The 20,767-nt window shown below is 45.6% G+C and overlaps 2 protein-coding genes across 3 annotated transcripts in view; both read right to left on the reverse strand.

Annotated features, from left to right (window-relative positions):
- Positions 1 to 20,767, reverse strand: part of RBM20 (RNA binding motif protein 20) — a 181,401-nt gene that overhangs the window by 68,023 nt on the left and 92,611 nt on the right. The window lies entirely within an intron of this gene.
- LOC113251926 (NADH dehydrogenase [ubiquinone] 1 alpha subcomplex subunit 1-like) lies at positions 12,047 to 12,514 on the reverse strand. Its single transcript, XM_044382114.2, has one exon. The coding sequence runs from the start codon at positions 12,245 to 12,247 to the stop codon at positions 12,047 to 12,049; it is 201 nt and encodes a 66-aa protein (XP_044238049.1). The 5' UTR covers positions 12,248 to 12,514.

The raw sequence follows: 20,767 nt of genomic DNA on the forward strand, positions 1-20,767 counted from the left end.
CCCTGGTGGTAACTGCAATGCTTTTCAGCAGGAAAAACGGACGTTCTAAGCGGCAGCTCTTCACCGTGGTGATTCCCCACACCCCAGACATGCTGGAGACGTTTTCTTTGTCAGAACTGGGGGATGCTGTCAAAATCCTGCAACGTTCGAGACCCTGCAAACAAGGATGACCCAGCCCAAGACATCAATAGTCCCTCCGCTGAGAAACTGCTACGATGCTAAAACCCTTCCACCAGCCTTACAGAAAATAACGACACAAAACAAAGAAGAAGAAAAGAGAAGAAGAAAGCCAAGATGTCCCTCTCTGGCGGGAGCTGACAAAGCTATGGGGTTCAGGGACAGGCTTTGCCTGAATTGTGGTTTAATTTCTTAGCAACTCGCTCACTTTTCGTTCCAGGAGCCACTGTTCTTTCTGCCACTTTTTTCCTCTTCTGTTTCCAAATCCCACCCTGTAATATTTCAACAGTCAAACAAAACTACACCCTTAGTAAGTTTCTAAATCAAAACCAGCTGTCCATGAGTACCTCGCTGCCATGATGTCTAAAGCAGCCCTCAGCCCAGTTGGTCCTATCTGTATATTCTGGTGTTCATCTGTGATGCCCAGTACCCAATATAATATCCTCTCAAAATTATTCAGGAGGTATGCTTTCTACAAAGTAAAACTGCCCCAAAGACCTTGTACAAGACCAAGCATTAAAGCTCACTGGGTTCTCCTATTTTGTGTCTACCCATAAAGGCAGGGGGGCAGGGGGCGGGTATGGTCACTGACATGAGGGAAGCTTCTGTCTGCTAGGACTCAGGGTGTGACCTTCCTGCAGCCCACTGAAAAGTCAAAGTGAAAGCCAGTCATGTCCAACCAAACAGTCCATTTCCAGCTGCCCACCAGGGGCCTGACCCTGCCCACCTGCCCAGTGAGCTCCGGGGAGAACCCAGGGGCTCTTTCTTCCTAATTTAATCATAGCCCACAGGCTGCTCCAGGCTTGCCTGGCTCTCTGCTGCCGACTCAGTCACAGACTCCCAAAGGCGCCAGTCCCAGATCCTGACCTACAGGAACCAGCCAACCTGGCCGCAGCTGCATTTCTGCTCAGGCCATGGGTCCTGCCCATGATCAACCAGGTTTCCCCAAGGCACAAGGCTCGGCTCCAACCAGTGACTGCACTTTCTCTGTCTCTGTCTTATTTCACGATGCTCAGGACTTTCTTAGGATAAGAGTTTACCGAAAAGTGCTTCACGAGGGGCGCCTGGGCGCCTGGGTTGGTTAAGCGTTGGACTTTTAATTTCAGCTCAGGTCATGATCTCGGGGTGATGAGATCGAGCCCTGCTTCAGGCTCCGTACTGAGCAGAGAGCCTATGTAAGATTATCTCTCTCTCTCCCTCTCACTCTGCCCCATTCCCCCAACCCACACGCTCTCTCTCTCTCAAAAAAAAAAAAAAAGAAAAAAAGAGAAAAGCTCTCCACCACGCACATCTCCCCAAATCTGAATGAGAAGAAAAGTCAGTACTAAGAATGAGCCCTCTTAATTGTTTGACCCTAGCTCTTACCCAGAGATTAGGACACAAAGCCTGGCCCCATTTGGAAATGGAGAGGCACAAGCTGACCATCACAACTGCAATGTAGTAAGCACGTGTTGAGCACTTATTGTATACCAACACCGTGCCAGCCAAGGAAGGAAGGAGGAACACAAGGTAATACCGAGTGTGGATGCACAAGGCATCATGTACCCACTTCACACACTTGATCATCACAAGTCTTCAAAATTTAAGATCACTATGCCCACTTTACAAATGAAAACACCAAGGCTCCAAAATGACAGGGTAACTAACCCAAAGTCCCAAAGTTGATCTATAGTCATTTGAAACAAGGTCTGTTTGACCCCAAAGGCCTGTCCTTCCACTAAAATATCCCCCAAGGTGCGAGGTGAATCATAAGTGTACATAACGGAGTAAAAAACAAGATGAATGTGGCAAGTAAGGTGTGTTCCAAGTCTAATGAGAACAGGACTGGCTACATAATATATGGGGCCCAGTGCAAAATGAAAATGCAGGGTCATTGTTCAAAACTTATGAAGATTTCAAGATGGCAACAGCAGACATTAAATTAAGTGCAGAACCCTTCAAATCAAAGGGCCTTATATGAACACATGCCCATGAAGTCAGTCCAACAGGGAGGGAAGAACTCGTGAGAGGTAAGGAGAGGGGGTAGGAGCTCCGCCCCTGTCCACACTACCCAGCAGTTCCCAGAGTACCACAGCCCAGGCAGGACCCTCTGCTGGACAGCCAAGCCTGTCCCTGTTCCCTTTGGCCATTCTTTCTTCTGCCGCAGAGCTAGCATTAATGAAGGGCATGGGAAAGGTCCGGGGCCGGGGGCGGGGGGGGTGGGTGGACTTCTTGGGTCTGGAGAAGCAGGAGGCAAATCTGGCCCAAACAAATCCTGCTATTCATTATGATACTGTGAGTTTCTTCAGGAGACACATGGAAAGGGATACTTTGGCCTCCACTCCTGAGGATATGCCCCAAAGCAAGTGATGTAGTGACCCTTGGTAGAAAGTGGGGGCCAGGTCATACACAATAACGTAACGAGAGACACGAGTGGCAGGGACATAGCACCAGCTCCCGGGTGAGGAATGAAGGCAGAGAAAGGTTGAGACCAGAGAGGATAAGGAACCCTCAGCTGGAGTGGGAAACACGGGGTCTGCGCCTGGCTTCCTCACCAGCTCACTGTGTGACCTCCAGCCAGCCACCAAGTCCTGGGGGCTCAGAACACCCAGTGCCAAGTGTGCAGGAACGTAAGGACATGCCGTGTGGCCCTTAAAAGCGATGTTTATCCACTTACTCTTTAATGTTAAATTAAAAACCAGTGTGCAAAATTGCATATTTATTATGGTTACAGACATGCAAAAGGCAAAAATAACCCTTAGGTAGAAAAAAAGAACGAATACAGAACACGTCAAAATGTCAACAAGGGGTAGTTATGTTTAGACAGTGAAACTTGGGTAACTGGTTTCTCTGTTCTTTTGTAAATGTTCTAATTTTTCTTTAATAAACATGTTTATTTTTTAGAAGTAACTTTTTTAGGGAAAAATGACTTCTGTTGGGCTAATGGTGCCCATCTAGCTTATAAGGACCTTCAGATGACCCCTTCATATTCCGGAGTATAACTCAGCCCCTTGTCATAACAGATATCTCTCTCCTGGAGAACCATATGCCAAAGGTACACGGAAAAATGGGGCATCTATGCAAGTCATGGCCATGTTCATCCTCCCATGAAGGCCAAAGCACATGACTCAGGTGGGTTTTCACACCTGTATTTCAGGAAGGCACCGTGCACAAAGTGGGCAGAACATGCGGCATGTTGTCTAGGGATAAACGAGGGTTCATTTCATGACCTCGGACTTCTCACCAGAGAGATCAAGCTTCTTGGTACATGCCACAGTTCAAAGTTGACAGCTCTACCCTTTCCCCCGGCCTGCCCCCCAACCTGCTGCTGGTCTGGGGGTGGGGAGGAGAAGCTAACTGCAGTCAGGCAGGACAGAGGGGGAAAGCAGGGTTATGGAACAACCCTGGAAGTGGCCTTGGGCCTTTGATCTCTGATTTAACATTGCAATCTCCTTGGCTCAGTTTTCTATACTTCTCAGGGCAGTGCTAAGTAATCATGTTTTCTTTTGGGTATGCAAGTTCAAGGAGAGTGTTAACCAATGACTAACCCAGGCTAGCCCAGGATTACAGGCTGTGTAGCTGGGCCTCCTCTAATTTTCAGCACACTGGGCCAGAAGTGGCCCCCTCGTCTCCGTTTTAGTCTGGGAATCCCACTAGAGCTGAATCTCCACCATATTCGGCCACTCCCTCCCCCACTCTGCGGGCAGCTCTGGTCAAACAATCTCTCAAGTCTACTTTCTCCTCGTAACCAGGGCTGACTTACACCATCTTTAGCAATGGGGACAAAAAGAAAAGTGCAGCCAGAAAGGAGGAGGTCTCAGGCCCCTGGGATGGATGCAAGGCAGCAGGTGACCCCTGGACAGAGCCAGGGCAGAGATTTCAGTCTCTTGTCACAGTCAGATGCAAGGAGAGAACAAAGACAGGATTCGTTCCCAGAGCTCGGCCCTGTAATGGTTACTTCCTGCACAGACAAAGGCCAGCCACAACCCGTTAGCAGAGGAAACCAGTCAAGAGTTGTGAGTCACACGATGTGAGAATGAGCCCTTCCTAGAAAAGGAAGCTGGTTCTTTGTTGATCAGGGGTTTTTAAATCCCTTCTGGGTAACTGTTATTCCTCAGTAGGTTCTCCAGGGGCCCCCAAAACAGAAGCAGGAAACATTTTTAAGTGTTCCAGAGTTGCTCTTAAAAGGTTGAACATAGCTTCCAGACATAATCCCATGCTGGGTTCTCAGGGTGACTATATCCTCAGGGCCTTGGCACAATCTGTTCCCTCTGCCTGGAAGTCCTCCCTCCAGATTTGCACTGTCCAATAGGGCAGCTACTAACCACACGTACCTTTCAAATTTAAGTTGCTAATATTAAATACAATTAAAAACTCAGTTCCTCAGTCACACTAGCCACATTTCAAGTGTTCAGGAACTACATGGGACTAGCGGCTACCATGTTAGGTCACACAGTACATGACGTCTCCAACATTCAGAAAGTTCTGCCAGACAGCATTACTTCAGATCTTCACGTAACTGGCTCCTTCTCAACCTCCAGTCCCTGTGCACCTGTCATCCTCCCAAAGGGGCCACCACAGACCCAGGAACCTAAAAGACATGTGGTGACTCTCTGTCCCTTTATCTTACCATTTTCGCTATCTGAAATTACCTTGTTTATTTGTGTCGTACTTTATTGCCCGTCCCAGCCTTGGAATATAAGCTCCCCGAGAGCAAAGAGCTTGTCTGCCCCTTTTATTGCTGTACGTCCAGCGCCCAGAACAGTATCTGGCACAAACAGAAGCTCAAGTCAATATTGTGCCATAAATGAGTCTACTCCATCACTGTGGGATCAGAGGACACCAGCCACCCAAGACAACTTACCTTCCCACGGACCAAGACAATATCTAAGCATGGGCCCTATTTAGAGCATTTAGGATGCTGGGTGTTGTGGGAGCACCGGGGTAGAAGCAGGGTGGCTGAAACCCAGACTGGTTCTGATTCTCCTCCAGGAGCACAGTTGCCTTCCATCATCTCCATCAGTCAGTCAACAGGGCCGGCCCAGCTCTTGTACTGTCCTCCTCTGCTTTTGCAAACGATCAAAATACCCTCAAACACATTAGACGCCCTCCAACACACTATCACTTTTCCTCCACATGCATGTACAAAAGTAATCGATAGAATTGGATCCTAATTTTAAGAATTTGTTGGTATTTTTTTTAAAGATTTATTTATTTATTTTAGGAGGAGGAAGGGGTGGGAGGAGAGGGTGAGAGAGAATCTGAAGCAGACTCCATGCTGAGCAAGGAGCCCAATGCAGGGCTCGATCTCACAACCCTGAGATCAGGACCTGAGCCAAAACCACGAGTCAGACGCTTAACCTACTGAGCCATCCAGGCACCCTGACCTGTTGGTATTTTAATACTCTGCATACTCTATAAGTGCTTTTTGATGTCCTCTCCGGAATAGAAGGAGGAGGGAGAGGAAGTCTACTACAACTTTGTTTTACTATTAACTTCAATTAAAATTTGAATGGCTGGCTTAGTCGGTTAAGTATCTGCCTTCGGCTCAGGTCACGATCCCAGAGTCCCCGGGTCAAGCCCCATGTCGGGCTCCCCACTCAGCTGGGAGTCTGCTTCTCCCTCTCCCTCAGCCCCTCCCTCCTGCTTGCACTCTCTGGTTCTCTCTCTCAAATAAATAAAAAATATCTCTAAAAACATTTTGAATGGCAAGAGTATTACATTTAGCAAAACATGATCCCCACGGCTAAACTCTAGAAGAGTATAAAGATGTAAAAATTGGAAAACATACCACGTGTCATGCTACTAAACTTTCATAACAAGCTGAGTACAGAAGTTACCCTAATTGGAGGAGCTGGGCATGGAAAAGAATACACACAACGAAAGGAGAATAATAAGCAAATAGAAAACAAAAATAAGAGCAGGTAGAATCTGCTCAGAATTAATCCACTCAAAGAAGGACTTCCCATAGTCAAGGAAGTTGGGGGCTGGAAGCTATTGGCTGGACAGCTTGCCAAGGAAGAGAGGGCAGCTTGGAGAAGCTTCAGCAGTGGACCCTCTAATTCCCACTAAGGAAACAAATCTGATTTTAAGGTGGTTTCCTCTTAAAGGTGCTCATAGCAGTTGTTTGCTAAAGCTCTCAGTGCTTGCTTAGTGGCATTAGCTAATAAATGCAGCAACCTCGCTTGTGTGGGAGCATTGCAAGACAATGGGTTTTCGAGAGAATTGGCAAGAACAGCCACTTTTTTTTATAATAATTTTTTTATGTTATATTAGTCACCATACAGTATATCCTTACTTTTGATGCAATGTTCCATGATTCATTATTTGTGTATAACACCCAGTCCTCCATGCAATACGTGCCCTCCTTAATACCCATCACCGGCCTATCCCATTCCCCCACCCCCTCCCCTCTGAAGCCCTCAGTTTGTTTCCCAGTGTCCACAGTCTCTCATGGTTCATTCCCCCTTCTGTTTATCCCCCCCTTCATTCTTCCCTTTCTTCTCCTACCGATCTTCCCACTTCTTGTGTCCCATAAATGAGTGAAACCATATGATAATTGTCTTTCTCTGCTTGACTTATTTCACTTAGCATAATCTCCTCCAGTCCCATCCATGTGCTGCAAATGTTGTGTAATCGTTCTTTCTGATGGCTGAGTAATATTCCATTTTATATATGGACCACATCTTCTTAATCCAGTCATCTGTTGAAGGGCATCTCGGCTCCTTCCACAATTTAGCTATTGTGGACAATGCTGCTATGAACATTGGGGTGCATATGGCCCTTCTCTTCACTACGTCTGTATCTTCGGGGTAAATACCCAGTACTGCAATTGCCGGATCATAGGGTAGCTCAACTTATAACTTTTTAAGGGACCTCCACGCTGTTTTCCAAAGTGAAGAATAGCCACTTTTTATTAACCAAACTCCAATATCCATTCTGAAATGATTTTAGGGGATTGAGCCCATTCTGATGTATAAATCTGAATTAATTTTTGTTTCTTTGTCTACGACTGCTCGGAGCCTGGTGACAGGCAGCAGGATTGCTTCCCAACTTCAGGCTTTGTCCACTTTGTCTCTTGCTGAGTCTTCAACAGAGAAGCACAGCCGCCTTTGTACCTTGACCAAAGGCTGGTCCTCCTCCAGGTGGGAAGGTCACTCTTGCTGATGTGAGCCCAGATTTGGGAGGGATACTCACTGAGGTATGGGGAAGGAAGAGAACACCAGGCAGATCAGCCAAATCAATGGGATGACAAACATCACAGATCATTCACAACCAGCTCCAGGGTCCCCTCTAAATCCGTTTCTCTCTTAGGTCTTTGAGCTCTCTGCATGACAAGATGATCAGCGTTCTGATGGCAAGGACTCTACAATACCCACCACACTGCATTCCAGACCGTAGAAGTCCGTTATATATTTGCTGAATCAACAAATGATTTATAGGCTTTTCCCCATGTTGACTGTAATTTCAGGGGTTTCTGTCCATATTTGGGATAGGTGGACTAAGGAATCAAAAATTCATTCTTAACATTCAGGATTTAAAGCTATAAAAACTTGATCCAAGACCAGCTAGTCAAAATGTAATGTTGAGGGTGGGCCGAAGACTGGACTCACAAACCTGTCCCAAATGCCCCCACTTATCCACGGTCAGAGTCAGGAATCCACCTTCATTGCTGACACACATTGGAGTGCTAGGGCCTCAGGCCACGAGAGAAGAGGCTGCTGACTAACGCTGTCTTTATTGTCTGAATTGAAGCCAGCTGCCCTCACAGCTGCCCCTAACTTGAAGAGGCTGGATCTTGGCCACTACAGGGCAGCACAAGACCAGGCTGAAGTGGTTGGGAAACCAGATAAGAGTAGTTTTTGTTTGGTGGTTATTTTTTCAAGGCAAGGATGCAACTTACTGGCCAATTGAAGTTACCCCTTAAGGAAGGAACAAGTGGCATTAAGCAAGACGGGCTCCACCATCCATCAGAAGTCTCACGTTTTTATCCCAAAGTCTACACCAGATCAGTCTTCCAAATGGTTACTACCAATCTCTTAGAACAAATAAAAATTTGTGGGCCTATATTCCCTTGATCCTTTTGCACTGTAAAGTTCCTATGGGCAAATATCATAGCTGTTAAACACAAATGCATAATTTTATACAATAAAAATGTAATAGCTATTTCTCGTAAGGCAGGTTAGGTAGAGGGATATTCAGATAAACCCTCTGGCTGAAAACAACTCTGTAGAAATCATCTTAAAAGCAATGAGGAGTGGGAAAGATAGTGCAGTCCTGCCAGGCCAATTTTGGAAGAAATCCAAAGAGGTTGGAGGATTATTTGAGTGCTAAAGTTGCTCTTGCTTTGAAGATGCTGGAGGGTACAGGTGACAGAAGGCAAGGTACAGGGTGCATTCAATGTAAGGGCTTACAGGATACCTTTTCCTGCATTAAGGTGGGTTCCAAAGGGCTACAGACTCAGGATTAGGATGAAGCAGAACGAATCTGTCGTCTCCTTTTCTTCCCCAACCCCACAGGCCCAGAAAGAATGTTGCTCTGTACCTAAGCAGAGCAGAAGGAAAAGTAAGGGAGATAAAATACTCTTGAGAAGATGTGACCACACACCTACCCTGCTGCACATTTCACCCCAGGAACGCACAGCAGAAATGGGCAATGAATCTGGTTTAAAGTGGTCCTAAAGTTGTGCCCCTAAAAGGCAGCCAGAAGGAGGAATGTACATTTATTCCAAGCCTCAAGGAATCTCTACAAATAATTTTTTAAGGGCAATAACCAGCAAAACAGTTAAAGATAATCAGATGCATAGGAAATAAGGCAACACAAGGGAGAGCCAGTATAAACAACTGAGTGAAGAAAGACACCTGGACAGTTTCAGATACAGACTCGTTAAGTTTATATATGCTTATCACATGAAAAAAAGGAAATGACAAGTTTGCAAATATCTGCAGGAAGGAAAAAAATTATTTAAAAAATGACCTAGCAGATCTGGAAGAGAATCAAATGGAACTTCCAGAGACGAAAAATTCAGTAACAAATTAAAATCTCAACAGAAGTGGCTGTCAGCATATTAAAAGCAATAGAAGAGAGAATTAGAAACCAGAGGTTAGATCAGAGGAAACTGTTCAGAATAGAGCACAGGAAAGCAAAAGTGTGGAAAGCACAGGAGAGTAGATTTATGACATGGTGGACACAGTAAAAAGATCCAATGTACATTTTGCCAGGGGAATGGGGCGGAGGGGCAAGGGGAGGGTCTCTGAAGAGGAGGAGAGTTAGGACAAGACAGAGATAATATTGGGAAGATGAGCTGAGGATTTTCCAAAACTTCTGAAAGATGCCATGGATTCCAAAGACCTGGAGAAGCTCTAAACAGAATAAATATAAAGGAATGCACACCGAGACACATCACAGTGATCAAAAGCAAGAGTAAAAACTTAAAGAAATAATATAGATTACCTTAAAACAAAGAATAAGGCTGAGAAATGATATCTCAACATCAAAAATGGAAGCCAAAGAGAGTTGAATCATATCTTTATTTTTTTTAAGATTTTATTTATTTGTTTGTCAGAGAGAGAGAGCACAAGCAGGGGTAGCGGCAGGCAGAGGGAGAGGGAGAAGCAGGCTCCCCACTGAGCAGAGAACCCGATGCAGGACTCTATCCCAGGACCCCGGGATCATGACCTGTGCTGAAGGCAGATGCTTAACCAACTGAGCCACCCAGACGTCCTGAATCATATCTTTAATATGTTGACACAAAATAACGACCAACCTAGAATTTTGTACACTCCTGTGCAGAGATGAATAATGGTTCCCAAAGATAGCCAATCATCGTCCCTGGAACCCATGATGTTACCTTATATGGTGAAAAAGTCCTTGTAGAATGATTAAGTGAAGGATCTTCAGATGGGTGGACTATGTTGCATTATGTGGGTGGGCCCGAAATGCAACCACAAGCATTATTACAAGAGACAGGCAGCGGGGGGTCTGACACAGAGGAGCAGGTGATGTGAGAGAAGACAGACATGTGAAGATGTTACAATGTTGGCTTCGAAGAGGAGGAAGGAGTCGCAAACAAAGGTAGGCAAGGAATACAGCCCTGGAGGCTGGAAAGGGCAAGGAAATAGCTACCCTAGAGCCTCCGAGGCAGTGAAGCTCTACCGACACTTGGGCATTAACCCGGGGAACCGATCTCAAGAGCCATGTGAGGATAAATGTGTGTTGCTCTAGGTCACCAAGTTGGTTGCAGCAGCCCCGGGAAGCAAACACATCTGCCCAAACCATCCTTCCACAACGAAGGTGCTTTCAGGACTTCTTGGGCAGACAAAACCTGAAAGTTCACTACTGGCAAAGGAAACCCTACAGGCTGCATGTCAGGCAGGAGGCAAGCGATCCCAGATGGAAGGCTAGCAACACGAAAAGGAGGGGAGAGCAAAGAGCACTGAGGAATGCACGCACTAAATCTCAACGAATGTGAGTGGGCAGGAGAAAGTATTTCGTGGTGTTCTTTAAGCTATACGGAATGAAAACACACAATGAGAGAAAATAAGGTCGGAGGGGTAAATGTTTTTAGAGTGTTCCAAAGGCCTGGTATTACTGAATGGGAAATGAAAGTTTTAGTAAACCTCAAGTACAAATACTGTAAGTTTCAGAATACAGTGTGTGACTTTCCTAGTAGAGGGAAACAGGTAAGAAAGCTAGTGACAAAAGCATAAGTGAGGAAGGGGGCTGGGTGGGGTCAGGGACATTCAGAGGCCTCTGGGAGCCAGTAGCATCCCATTTATTAACCCAGGATAGTTACACAAGTGTTTGCTTTATTTGTTAAAAACTGGTTACATGCTTTAAAAATTTGGGTGTGTGTGTGTGCGCCATATTTTACAATTGAAAATTATTGAAAAACATCAATAATCACACGTATCCCTTTCAACTATACTTCATGTCCAGACTTTTCTATTTCAGCTCAGTGTTCAGCAAATCAAAAACCCATAACTGAGTTCTCCAGAGACCATCTCATCCAGCCTTCTGTCTACAGCCAAGTAAATGCTTACTATACCCAGTTTGCAGATGATGCAACTAAAGTCTAATGAACTTCACTGATTTATCCAAGACCATAGTGATTTCATCCAGAGAGTTAATTGAGAATTAGTTTTACTTCTACTTCTCAAAAAAAAAAAAAGAAAGAAAGAAAGAAAAGAAAAGAAAAGAAAAGAAAAGAAAAGAAAAAGCAAATTCTATTTTTAACTCACCTCTCTCCATACACCCACTCCATATGTTACAAATTCATCTGAAAGATTTCCTAGTGTTGTATCTATTGCACTGAGATAGCCCAAGAACTGAGTCTGCATACCCAGGACTCTTAACTATTCTGCATATTTCAGAAAGACAAGCTGGTGGCCAGAAAAGTGTGAGTGCCTGTAATTAACAGAGCTTTTGCAAGTCTCTCCCTTAATATTGACGCAATGATACAATTCAGATGGTGCAAGAGCAGGGATTAAAAAAACAGGACACATAATCAAGCCTGGGCTTGAGGATGGCTTCCCAATGAGATGCTCAAAACAATGCTGCTAAAACCACAAGTCATGCATCATGCTTTGGGAAACAGCACCACACCACGGGGAGCAGCCATTGCCCCAGACCAAGGAACTCAAGAGGAAGCATTTCCCAACCTGGGGGGCTGGGCAGGGACAGTGAAGAAGGAGAGGCACAAACGGCAGCAGTGGCTTAAGAAGTAAATATGCACAGTTTTTAAGAAACCAACTTTCTCTGAATACAAATAAATATTTTTATTACTTTTTTGTTGTTTTTATTATGCACTACATTAATACACTGCATAACCTTCTAGAAGGCGTAGATGAGCATGACCGAGTTATTTTTCATCATTCAGGAAAGTGCTTCCTTAATCGCTAGTCTCCAAACCCTTTGACACATAGTAACGATTAACTCCAGAGACACATCTATCTCTTTGCATCAAACTCCAATGATATGGATAATAGGCAACCCTTTTATCCTCGCCCCCATTACTGAATCTGTGGATGTGCTCGGAGATGACCGAGCACATGGCCGTGACGCTGATCCCAGGCAGAATCTCGAACCACATCACACCTCGGTTGCCAGAGCCAAACCCACAAATAAATATTTAAAGAACAACTTTGCCTACTGCTACTTCTCTCTACAATCGTCTAACAGATCAAAACAGCTGCCATCAAGCACAAGATTTTCAACACTGGTCACTGAAAACACAGGAGCTTTATGCTGGCTTCCAGGCAATGTCCACTCTTCCGGGATCCCTCGCGCTCTCAACTCCTGCCATGCGAACCCCATTACTGTAATGAACCCTTAAATAAGAACGCTCTCTTTGTGGATGTCAGCAAGCTAGTGGTAAAGTTAAAAGTTGCACAGTCAAGTCCCAGCCAGCACGTCAGGAACCGTGGGTTTCAAGAGGTGTGACCATATTCTCTCGAATGGTTCAGGGCACAGAGAGCCTTAGTGGGTTCATTTTAGGGCATATCCTAAAAACCACTGGTGTGACCGCAGAATGGAGCCTCCGAAAGCCCCTTATTTCTCAAACCACCTTGCAGGGAACGAACACAGAAGATGCAAAGGGGAGATGTTCAAATGAAATGAAGAGAGGGAGAAACAGAGAAGAGAGAGGATAAGATACAAGACAGGCTGTGACAGAAGGTCACTGTCTTTAGTACAGGCTGTGGGAAGGCCAAGGTGAACAGACGGGAAGTGTGCCTACATGCCCAATCGGATCCTGCTACACTTGCCTCTTAGATTAAATACTCGGTCTAGTCTCTTACAATTCATTCCTTTGGCAAAGAGGGTTCCCTGCCTTTCAACTCTGATTTTCTTATCATTCAGCACCCAGATCGGTTTTATGGGGACATCATGTAAAGTTTGAAGAATCCGTACACACACACACACACACACATTATTTAAGATGACTAAGATCTTGGTTGCACTCCCTGCTTGAATTGAGGGCAGCGACAGCTGTAATTCCAAATACTCAGTGGAAAACTCCACCAACCCCTCTCTTCTTTTTGTTTTCAAAGCCCTCTGTCTGCAGGCAAGAAGGAAATGACTCCCTATAGCACTCTGGTCTCATCAGGTCAACCCCATTTCACAAATGGGAAAACTCAGACAGGTCTGCAGATCCATAGGGGAGGCAAGATTCCAAGGCTCCTGTTTCTAAATCACCAGCCCACAGACAACCATCTTGAGTAAAGCACTGGTATCTCCCTAGACACCCCTGACATCTTCCCTCCATGCCCGCTCCCCCAACACCATACCATACAGGGTGTATTTCTTGGCTCTTTTTCAGACTATGACTCCAGAGCAATAATGGAGAAAAATGGAGACCAATTAAGCAAGTACACCAACGTCAGCAGCATGCCACTCCTACTCAGTCCCGGCTAATTAGGAATCTCTGCCACTTGGTAAGGAGCACACTTATTACTACAGGGCACCCAGATCCACCCTGCCAAGGAAAACAGAAAAGTCTAGGGCTTCACAGACATCAGGCAGCTCCTATGAGCTAAGAGGTCGGGCAAGTATGAATTGAATGTAATGATAATCACTTCCGTGCACTCATACAGAATTTAGGCTTATGAGAGGGCTCTTCCCCATGCATTCTTCCTTCTCTGCTCCTCCAGCCTTGGTAACCTCTCCCATGGAGAGAAGAGAAAATGTGAGAGCCACCAAGGGAGAGACCTTAGCTAATGATCAGTCCGATCCTCTTGTTTTCTAGAGTGAAAAGCCCCTGAGAGGGCAGGTTCTCACCCATGGACACAGCTTGGTGATGGCAGCGCCAGGACCAGAATCAGACTTTTAGGGCCAGGCAATCTCGCTAATACAGCTATAGCTTCCACACTGCATGCTGATCTGAGTTGGTAGTTGCTTTTTGGTTTCTTTTTTTAGTATACATGCTGCTGAACCAAGCATTCGTTGTGTTTTCTTGAAAAAAAAGTTAAATACAAAAATACGGATAAATATAGCAAGCTGTCATATTTCCACTACCCAGAATTAACCAAGGTTAACATTTCCTCAATTTTGACATGGAAAATAAACATCTCCTCCTCCCTCCCATTCTGTCCAGAGGCAACATCTATGTGTATACTTCTAAGCCATAATCTCATACTATACATCCATAAACCATAGTACTTTAACACAAATTTATCAACCTTTTCACTTCTAAGTTGTTGAAAATTGGGGGGGTGTCTTTTCTAAAAAATTATTTTTAACCCATAATATCATAAAGATATTCCCCTGGATTATCTTCTAAGAGCGTCAAAGTTTTGATTTTTCACATTTAGGACTAGCTGAAATTTATTTTTATGTATACTATGAGATAAGGATCTAATATTTTTGTATAGAAAGCAAGTTTTCTTGGCATGAGACACTGAAGAGCTGTGTTTCACACTGGTTTATAATACATGGCTACCCATGCCAAAAGTACATGGGGATTCTTAGGTCTGTTTCTCTGCTCTGTTTTATTGATCTCCTTGTTCTTTAAAACTCTTTTTTTTCCCAGAAGCATCAGACCTATTTATGTACCTTACTCTTCCAAATGAATTTCAGAATTGGTTTGTGTAATTCTAAGAGAAATCCTATTGGAATATTGATCAGAATTGTCTTAAATGAGATGCTAATAAGTTGTCCCATCTATGAACATATCATTGTCCATTTATTATATACTCTGATAATGTTTTATGATTTTCTTCATCAAAGCCTTATCTATGTTTTATTTCATTTATTCCTAGGTACCATAAAGTTTAGTTTTTATTATGAACAATATCCTTTTTCCTGTAGGTTACTGTTGTTATACAGAAATGCTATTGCTTTTTGTATGTTGATACTATACTCTGCGATTATGCTTACCTCTTTCATTATATATAATACTTTTGAAAATTCTTGAATTTTAAAGGTACATAATCATATAATCTTCATATAACAAGAACTCTGTCTCTTATTTTCCATCCTCATGCTTCATTTATTTTTCTTATCTTATTGCATTGGCTAGGTCCACCAGCACAACACTGAACAGCAGTGGTGATATCTAGTATCCTTACTCTTATTTCTAACTCTAATTGGGAATGCTTCTAAGGTTTCCCTAGTAAGCATGGTATTGGTCATAGGACGGCAGTTGCCTTTTTCCATGTTCTCAGATGACGTCTTCCCAACTAGTAAGCTCCTGGGACACCTGGGTGGCTTAGTCAGTTAAGCATTTGCCTTTAGCTCAGGTCATGATCAAGGGTTCCTGGGACTGAGCCCCATGTCAGGCTCCCTGCTCAGAGGGAGTCTGCTTCTCCCTTTCCCTCTCTCCCCGCCCCCCGCCCCAGCTCATGCACTCTCTCTCTCTCAAATAATAAATAAAATCTTTTTAAAAAATTCCAACTCCTAAGCTCCTTTGGAGCAAGGCCTAAATCTAAATCTCATGCATCTTTCCATCCACTGTTGCACAGTGCCTGTCACACAGTAAATGCACAATAAATGCTTGCTTATTGCTTGTATATTTCTACACTCCACTACTCAGTGTTTCTTTTAACACTTCCTGCTTCTCTAACCCAAGCAAATGTGCTAGATGCTACAGCAACATTTGGCTAGGTGGTTCTAAGATGAGTGCTCTTCAAGTGTGTGTGTGTGTGTGTGTGTGCGCGCGTGCGCACGTGTGTGTACATACTTAACCTTAGGGAGACGATGGCTCATGTAGTATGGCTCTGCGAGTTCATGAAGAAAACGAAGGATGCTGGTTTTTAAAAAGTGAATTCTGTCAGGGATTTGGAATTTGATTACGCTCTGAAAACTATCCTCTCCCTCCTTGTCCAGCCCATGTGAATGAGGATTTTTTTGGAGATTAACTGGCCCCTGAACGGCTCACTGACTTCTCCGGAAACAAAAGGACTGATTCCTTTGTGCAGAGCAGCAATGCCAGGGGCAGGAGGGGCTGCTCAGACGTTTCAGCTGGAGTGGTGCCACCCACCTTCTGGCTTCTCAGCAAGAACGCAATTCCTGGGAACATGGCCAGCCTAGCCCCCCAGAGCTGCACACGCAAATCCACCGGGAACTGCATTCAGTCCTGACGAGAAAACGCTGGTGGTGAGGAAGAGAGAAACAGAACTGCAGGCCGTCCTTCCTTCTTTCGCTCAAGCTCCCGCTCCCTTTGCCACCGATGGAGCCATCCGCAGCATTCCTGAGTCATTTTCCCAAGCCTTAGCTCACTTGCCTGGGGCACGCGGAGGAATGCAAATGTCAGGGGATGAGATGACGGCGGCCCCACCCCAACCCTCCTCAGCCTCATCTGAGCGAACTGCTAGAAAGAGGGAAAACTGGGTGCTGCACATCTAGGGTGAAATCAGAATGACCAAAGGCAGTGACCCCTTCCTCAGCAGCACGGAATGCAAAGGCCGGGGCAGGCATGGGCAATGGGGGGAAGATTGAGCTCCTTCTGAAGCAGGGACCTGAGTTCAAGTCTCTGCCCCCCACTTCCTTGCAATATCATCACAGGCAACCCCTCCATCTCTAAGTACCTCTTTTGTAAAATGGGGACAGGCACGATGGCCTCAAGAACTGTCGCAGCAGGGACAGTCTGCTTAGTCTCTGAAATGTCCAAAGCGCCTGAAGGAAGTTTGCAGGAAGGCTAGAGATTGAAAACGCCTGAATGGATGGCGTGAAGGACCAGGGCAAGCTGAGAAGAGTGGGGATAAGCTGTGAGCTGGGCTCTGCCAGGGAGACCCACAACGCCTTCCCTTACAGTGTCGTTAACATGGCTTTAAGATGTAGCAGCCTCTCCAGGTACAACCAGCCCCCTGCGGAACGAGGCAAAACTGAGAGAGGTTGAACAGGACGGCTGGACTGGATCCCGCTGGGCCCTTCCACACCTCCTCCTCTCCCGCAGCCCCCACAGCCACGCAGAGCCTGAATCTTTTGAATCTGTCTCCACTAGGAATGGCAAAGGCAAATCCAGCCACTCTGCGCTATTCCCACTGCCGATGCCCCGGTCAGCACCTCTGCTGGAATGATTCTTATTCTCCTTGCATCACTCCCAGCCCCAAATGAAGCTCCAGAGTGCTACCCCGCTGCTTCCTGACTCACGGGGTGGCACGCCTCACTCCTCTGAGCAAAACCCTCAATGGCTCCAACTTGTCACTGCGTCCAGACTTCTCGGAAAGGCATCTGTCCTGAGCTGGGTTCAGCTCCCACCCCGTCTCCCTGCAGGCTTCGCTCATCAGCCACGGACCACCTGCATTTATCCAAGAACACCACATGCCTTTCGCCCCTGGACTTGGGTGCTCCTTTCTGTATCAAGAACTGTATTTTATTCTTCTAGTTATATAGCCCACAGTGCCTTTAACACAGGAGGTTTTCAGAATGCAAAACTGAGGCCAAACAACATGGATGGTCCTTGAAAACAAACACTGTGCTGATTTTAAGAGCCTGGTTTCTCACTGCAATTTTAAGAGTCAGCAGAGAGCTATCCCTCTACATCTCTACATCCAGCCCAAGCTCGGTGCATTCCCCCTGATGCCTCCTCTGAGTGACCCAGGCCTTGGTAGCCCTTGTTTTCAGAAACATCCATGGTACACAGCCTGGCACCAAAGCATCTATGCCCTGTGTTGCTCTCTGGTGACTTCTTATAGGCTGGTCTTTGTCCCCGCCGCTGGACTGCATTCTCTCTGAGGCCAGGACCTGTTGTCTGAGCCTTCCCAGGGGGCTTACTGACTTCACTGGTGTGATGGACGCTGAAAAGCATGCTGGATGCCGTTTGTATTTTTCAGAGTTTTAACTTGCATTTTGGCTGAGAAGTTCCCACGTTCTTTTGCTCAGCAAAACATAACAGAGTCTCTTTTTGGCATTGATTCAATCTCAGGAAATGCCTTTTTGTCACAGAACTACTAAGCCAACTGCTACCTATTGTTTTCTCACTGACGGGAAAAAAAAGTTAACACAACTGTATTCAGTTGCTCATAAGAGAAAGTTTCATTTCTCGACTTCAAACACTGTGTGAATATTATAGGTTGCATTTTAATAGAGCAAGCCAATAAATAAAAACATGAGACATATTGGCTTAGAGTTTAAACATGTCAACTTAAAAACAAGTTTTATTACTTCACTTGAATTTTTTTTTTCTCTTTTTAGTCTATTTAGAAACTAGCAAGGGAAACCCAGGCTAAAAGTCAAGGTTAGCCTTGGGTCCACCACTTATGACCTTGGGCAAATCCCTTGACCCCCAAGGGTAGTTTTCCTATCCACTAAATGGGGATTAAAAGTGCCTTCCTACAAGCCAGAGAGAAGTGATGGAAGACACCACCGAGACACCAAATGAGAAGAGCTCAGTAAAGGCCTGAGCCCTGAGTGTGGGGGGGGGGGGGGGGGAGGCCCTGGAATGGCAGGTTTCTGAGTCCAGAGGGGAAGGAGGGAAGGGAATGCACTTTCCTCTGCACAGCGGATCAGCTGCTCTAGTATTATGTGTGCAGACCCAGAACTCTTATGTAACTGTATCGCCTTATCAGAACCAGGCCCGGCCGCACAACATGATGAACTAGACTACAGATCTTAATCAGACATCATCAGCTTTCGCATACACTCTCATTTCTAAGCTTACAAACGACTACAATGGTGCAGAGGGTACAGAAAGCACTGGTATAGGATTATTTACAACACTGTAATGAAATCAACACGATTCTGATAGGCAGTTCCTGAGCAGGCAAAGGTGGCTTTATTACAATGTTTCTTTGTGATTGTGTCCACTGTGGTGGGATGGCATTTACAGCATCTTATTCCAGGAGGTGAAGAGGCTTCTTGAATCCTTGTTCCCAAAACAGTTCTATGAGAATAACGAAGGTTGGCTGTTTCCACTTTCAGAGGGGCAGAGAACGCCCACTGCAGGCCTCACCCCAGTCCTCCTCTGGAGTCAGCACTGTCCAGCCCTGATCCACTGAGGCAAAAATCACTGGATTCCCTCAGCCTTTCAAAGATTTTATTTCTAAGTAATCTCTACACCCAACATGGGGCTTGAACTCACAACCTCGAGATCAAGAGTCACACGCTCCCCTCACTGAGCCAGCCAGGAACCCCGGTGCCCCTGGATCCCCTCTGCCTTAAGGGCATCTCCAGGTGGAATTTGGGGTGGGCCTTGATATGGTCCAGGTCCTCTGAGCAATGCCGCCATCTGGTGGTCATACAAAGAACTAAGAAAGTCAGTGATCATGGGTCGTTGTTTCTGGGCCTTGAGTACTGAGTCAACTTTTACATCTACTCCAGGAGGCTCTACTTAAGGTACATTTGTACTGAACATTCTAATAAAGAATGTTTTGTACTAAGACTCCTGTGTGGTTGGTGAAATATTGAAGCCCCTCCCATTTAGAGGTGGAGCCTCTTTCCCTATCTCTTGAATCTGGGCTGAGTCAGTGACTTGCTTTGGAACAGAACACACAGGAAATGATGCTGCATAATTTCCAAGCCTTCACGTCAAGAGGTCTTAGAGTTTCCCTCCTCACCCTCTCAGAACACTGCTGCCTTTCCAACAAGCCCGGGCTAGCCTCCTTGAGGATGGGACTTCACCTGGAGGGAGAAAGAAAGGCCCAGCTGTGTCAGCCATTTCTCCTGAGGCCCTAGACCAGGGAGTGAGGCCATCCAGGAGCAGGCAGCCAAAGCCGAACCACTGCCAAAGACAGCGATGAGTGAGCCCAGGGAAGACCAGCTAAAACCAACCCAAAGACTAGCCCACAGAATCACGAGTTCTTGTAAGCCACTAAATTCTGGGTGGCTTGTAACACAGCAGTATTTACGCACACTCTCAAATTTATGACTTTAGAAATCTGTATTCCAGGGGTCCCTGGCTGGCTCAGTCGGTGGAGAATGCAAGTCTTGATCTCAGGGTGGTGAGTTCGAGGCCCGCGTTGTGTGTAGAGGTTGCTTAAAAATAAAATCTTTAAAAAAATTTTTTAAAAAATAAAAATCTGCATTCTGGCCAATACATGTCAGGTTTACTATTTTAAATTGGGGGTGGGGGCAGCATACATCCATATGTCCACATGGTGAATCTTGACTGTTGCACAAATATTGACTATTGCATAGTCTAATTTCCTCATGCATTTTTAGACTCTGCCACACCTCATCTTTCCTTCATTCATCAAACATTAACTGAGCATGTCACAAGTCATAGCTACCAGGGAGGCTCTAAGGACTTGGGACTGAATTAGATATGATGCCTACTCTCGAGAGGTCCCAGCTATTGGAAAAGCCGCTTGTGCAAATATACCATAACAAAGAGTAGTATGCATTAGGTTAGAACAGAGGAGTGACTACCTGTGTTTTGGGGCAAGGGATGGGCACTCTAGTCAGGACCCAATCAGAGGAAGAGAAAACAATCCGCCAAAGACACCACCAGCCATGAAGAAGGAGAGGCAGAAATACCCTGGTGTTTCCCTTCCTCCCCCTGCAGTCTCCCATAATGCCTTGCATTGGTCAGATCCAATGGGAGCCTAGGAGATGCAACTTGCGGGCATTAGCACCCTGGGGACACGGCCGGAAAGGGTGACAGCAAACAGGATTAGGATCTGCCATGGGGTGTTGTGGCCTGTTTCATGCCCACCACACATTTATCTGCCACAGC

The sequence above is a fragment of the Ursus arctos genome, unplaced genomic scaffold, assembly GCF_023065955.2.
Source record: "Ursus arctos isolate Adak ecotype North America unplaced genomic scaffold, UrsArc2.0 scaffold_7, whole genome shotgun sequence".
Classification (NCBI taxonomy): domain Eukaryota; kingdom Metazoa; phylum Chordata; class Mammalia; order Carnivora; family Ursidae; genus Ursus; species Ursus arctos.

Bases quoted from the DNA above. Each gene is read 5' to 3' on its own strand.
- LOC113251926 (XM_044382114.2), bottom strand. From the start codon at position 12,247: ATGTGGTTCGAGATTCTGCCTGGGATCAGCGTCACGGCCATGTGCTCG.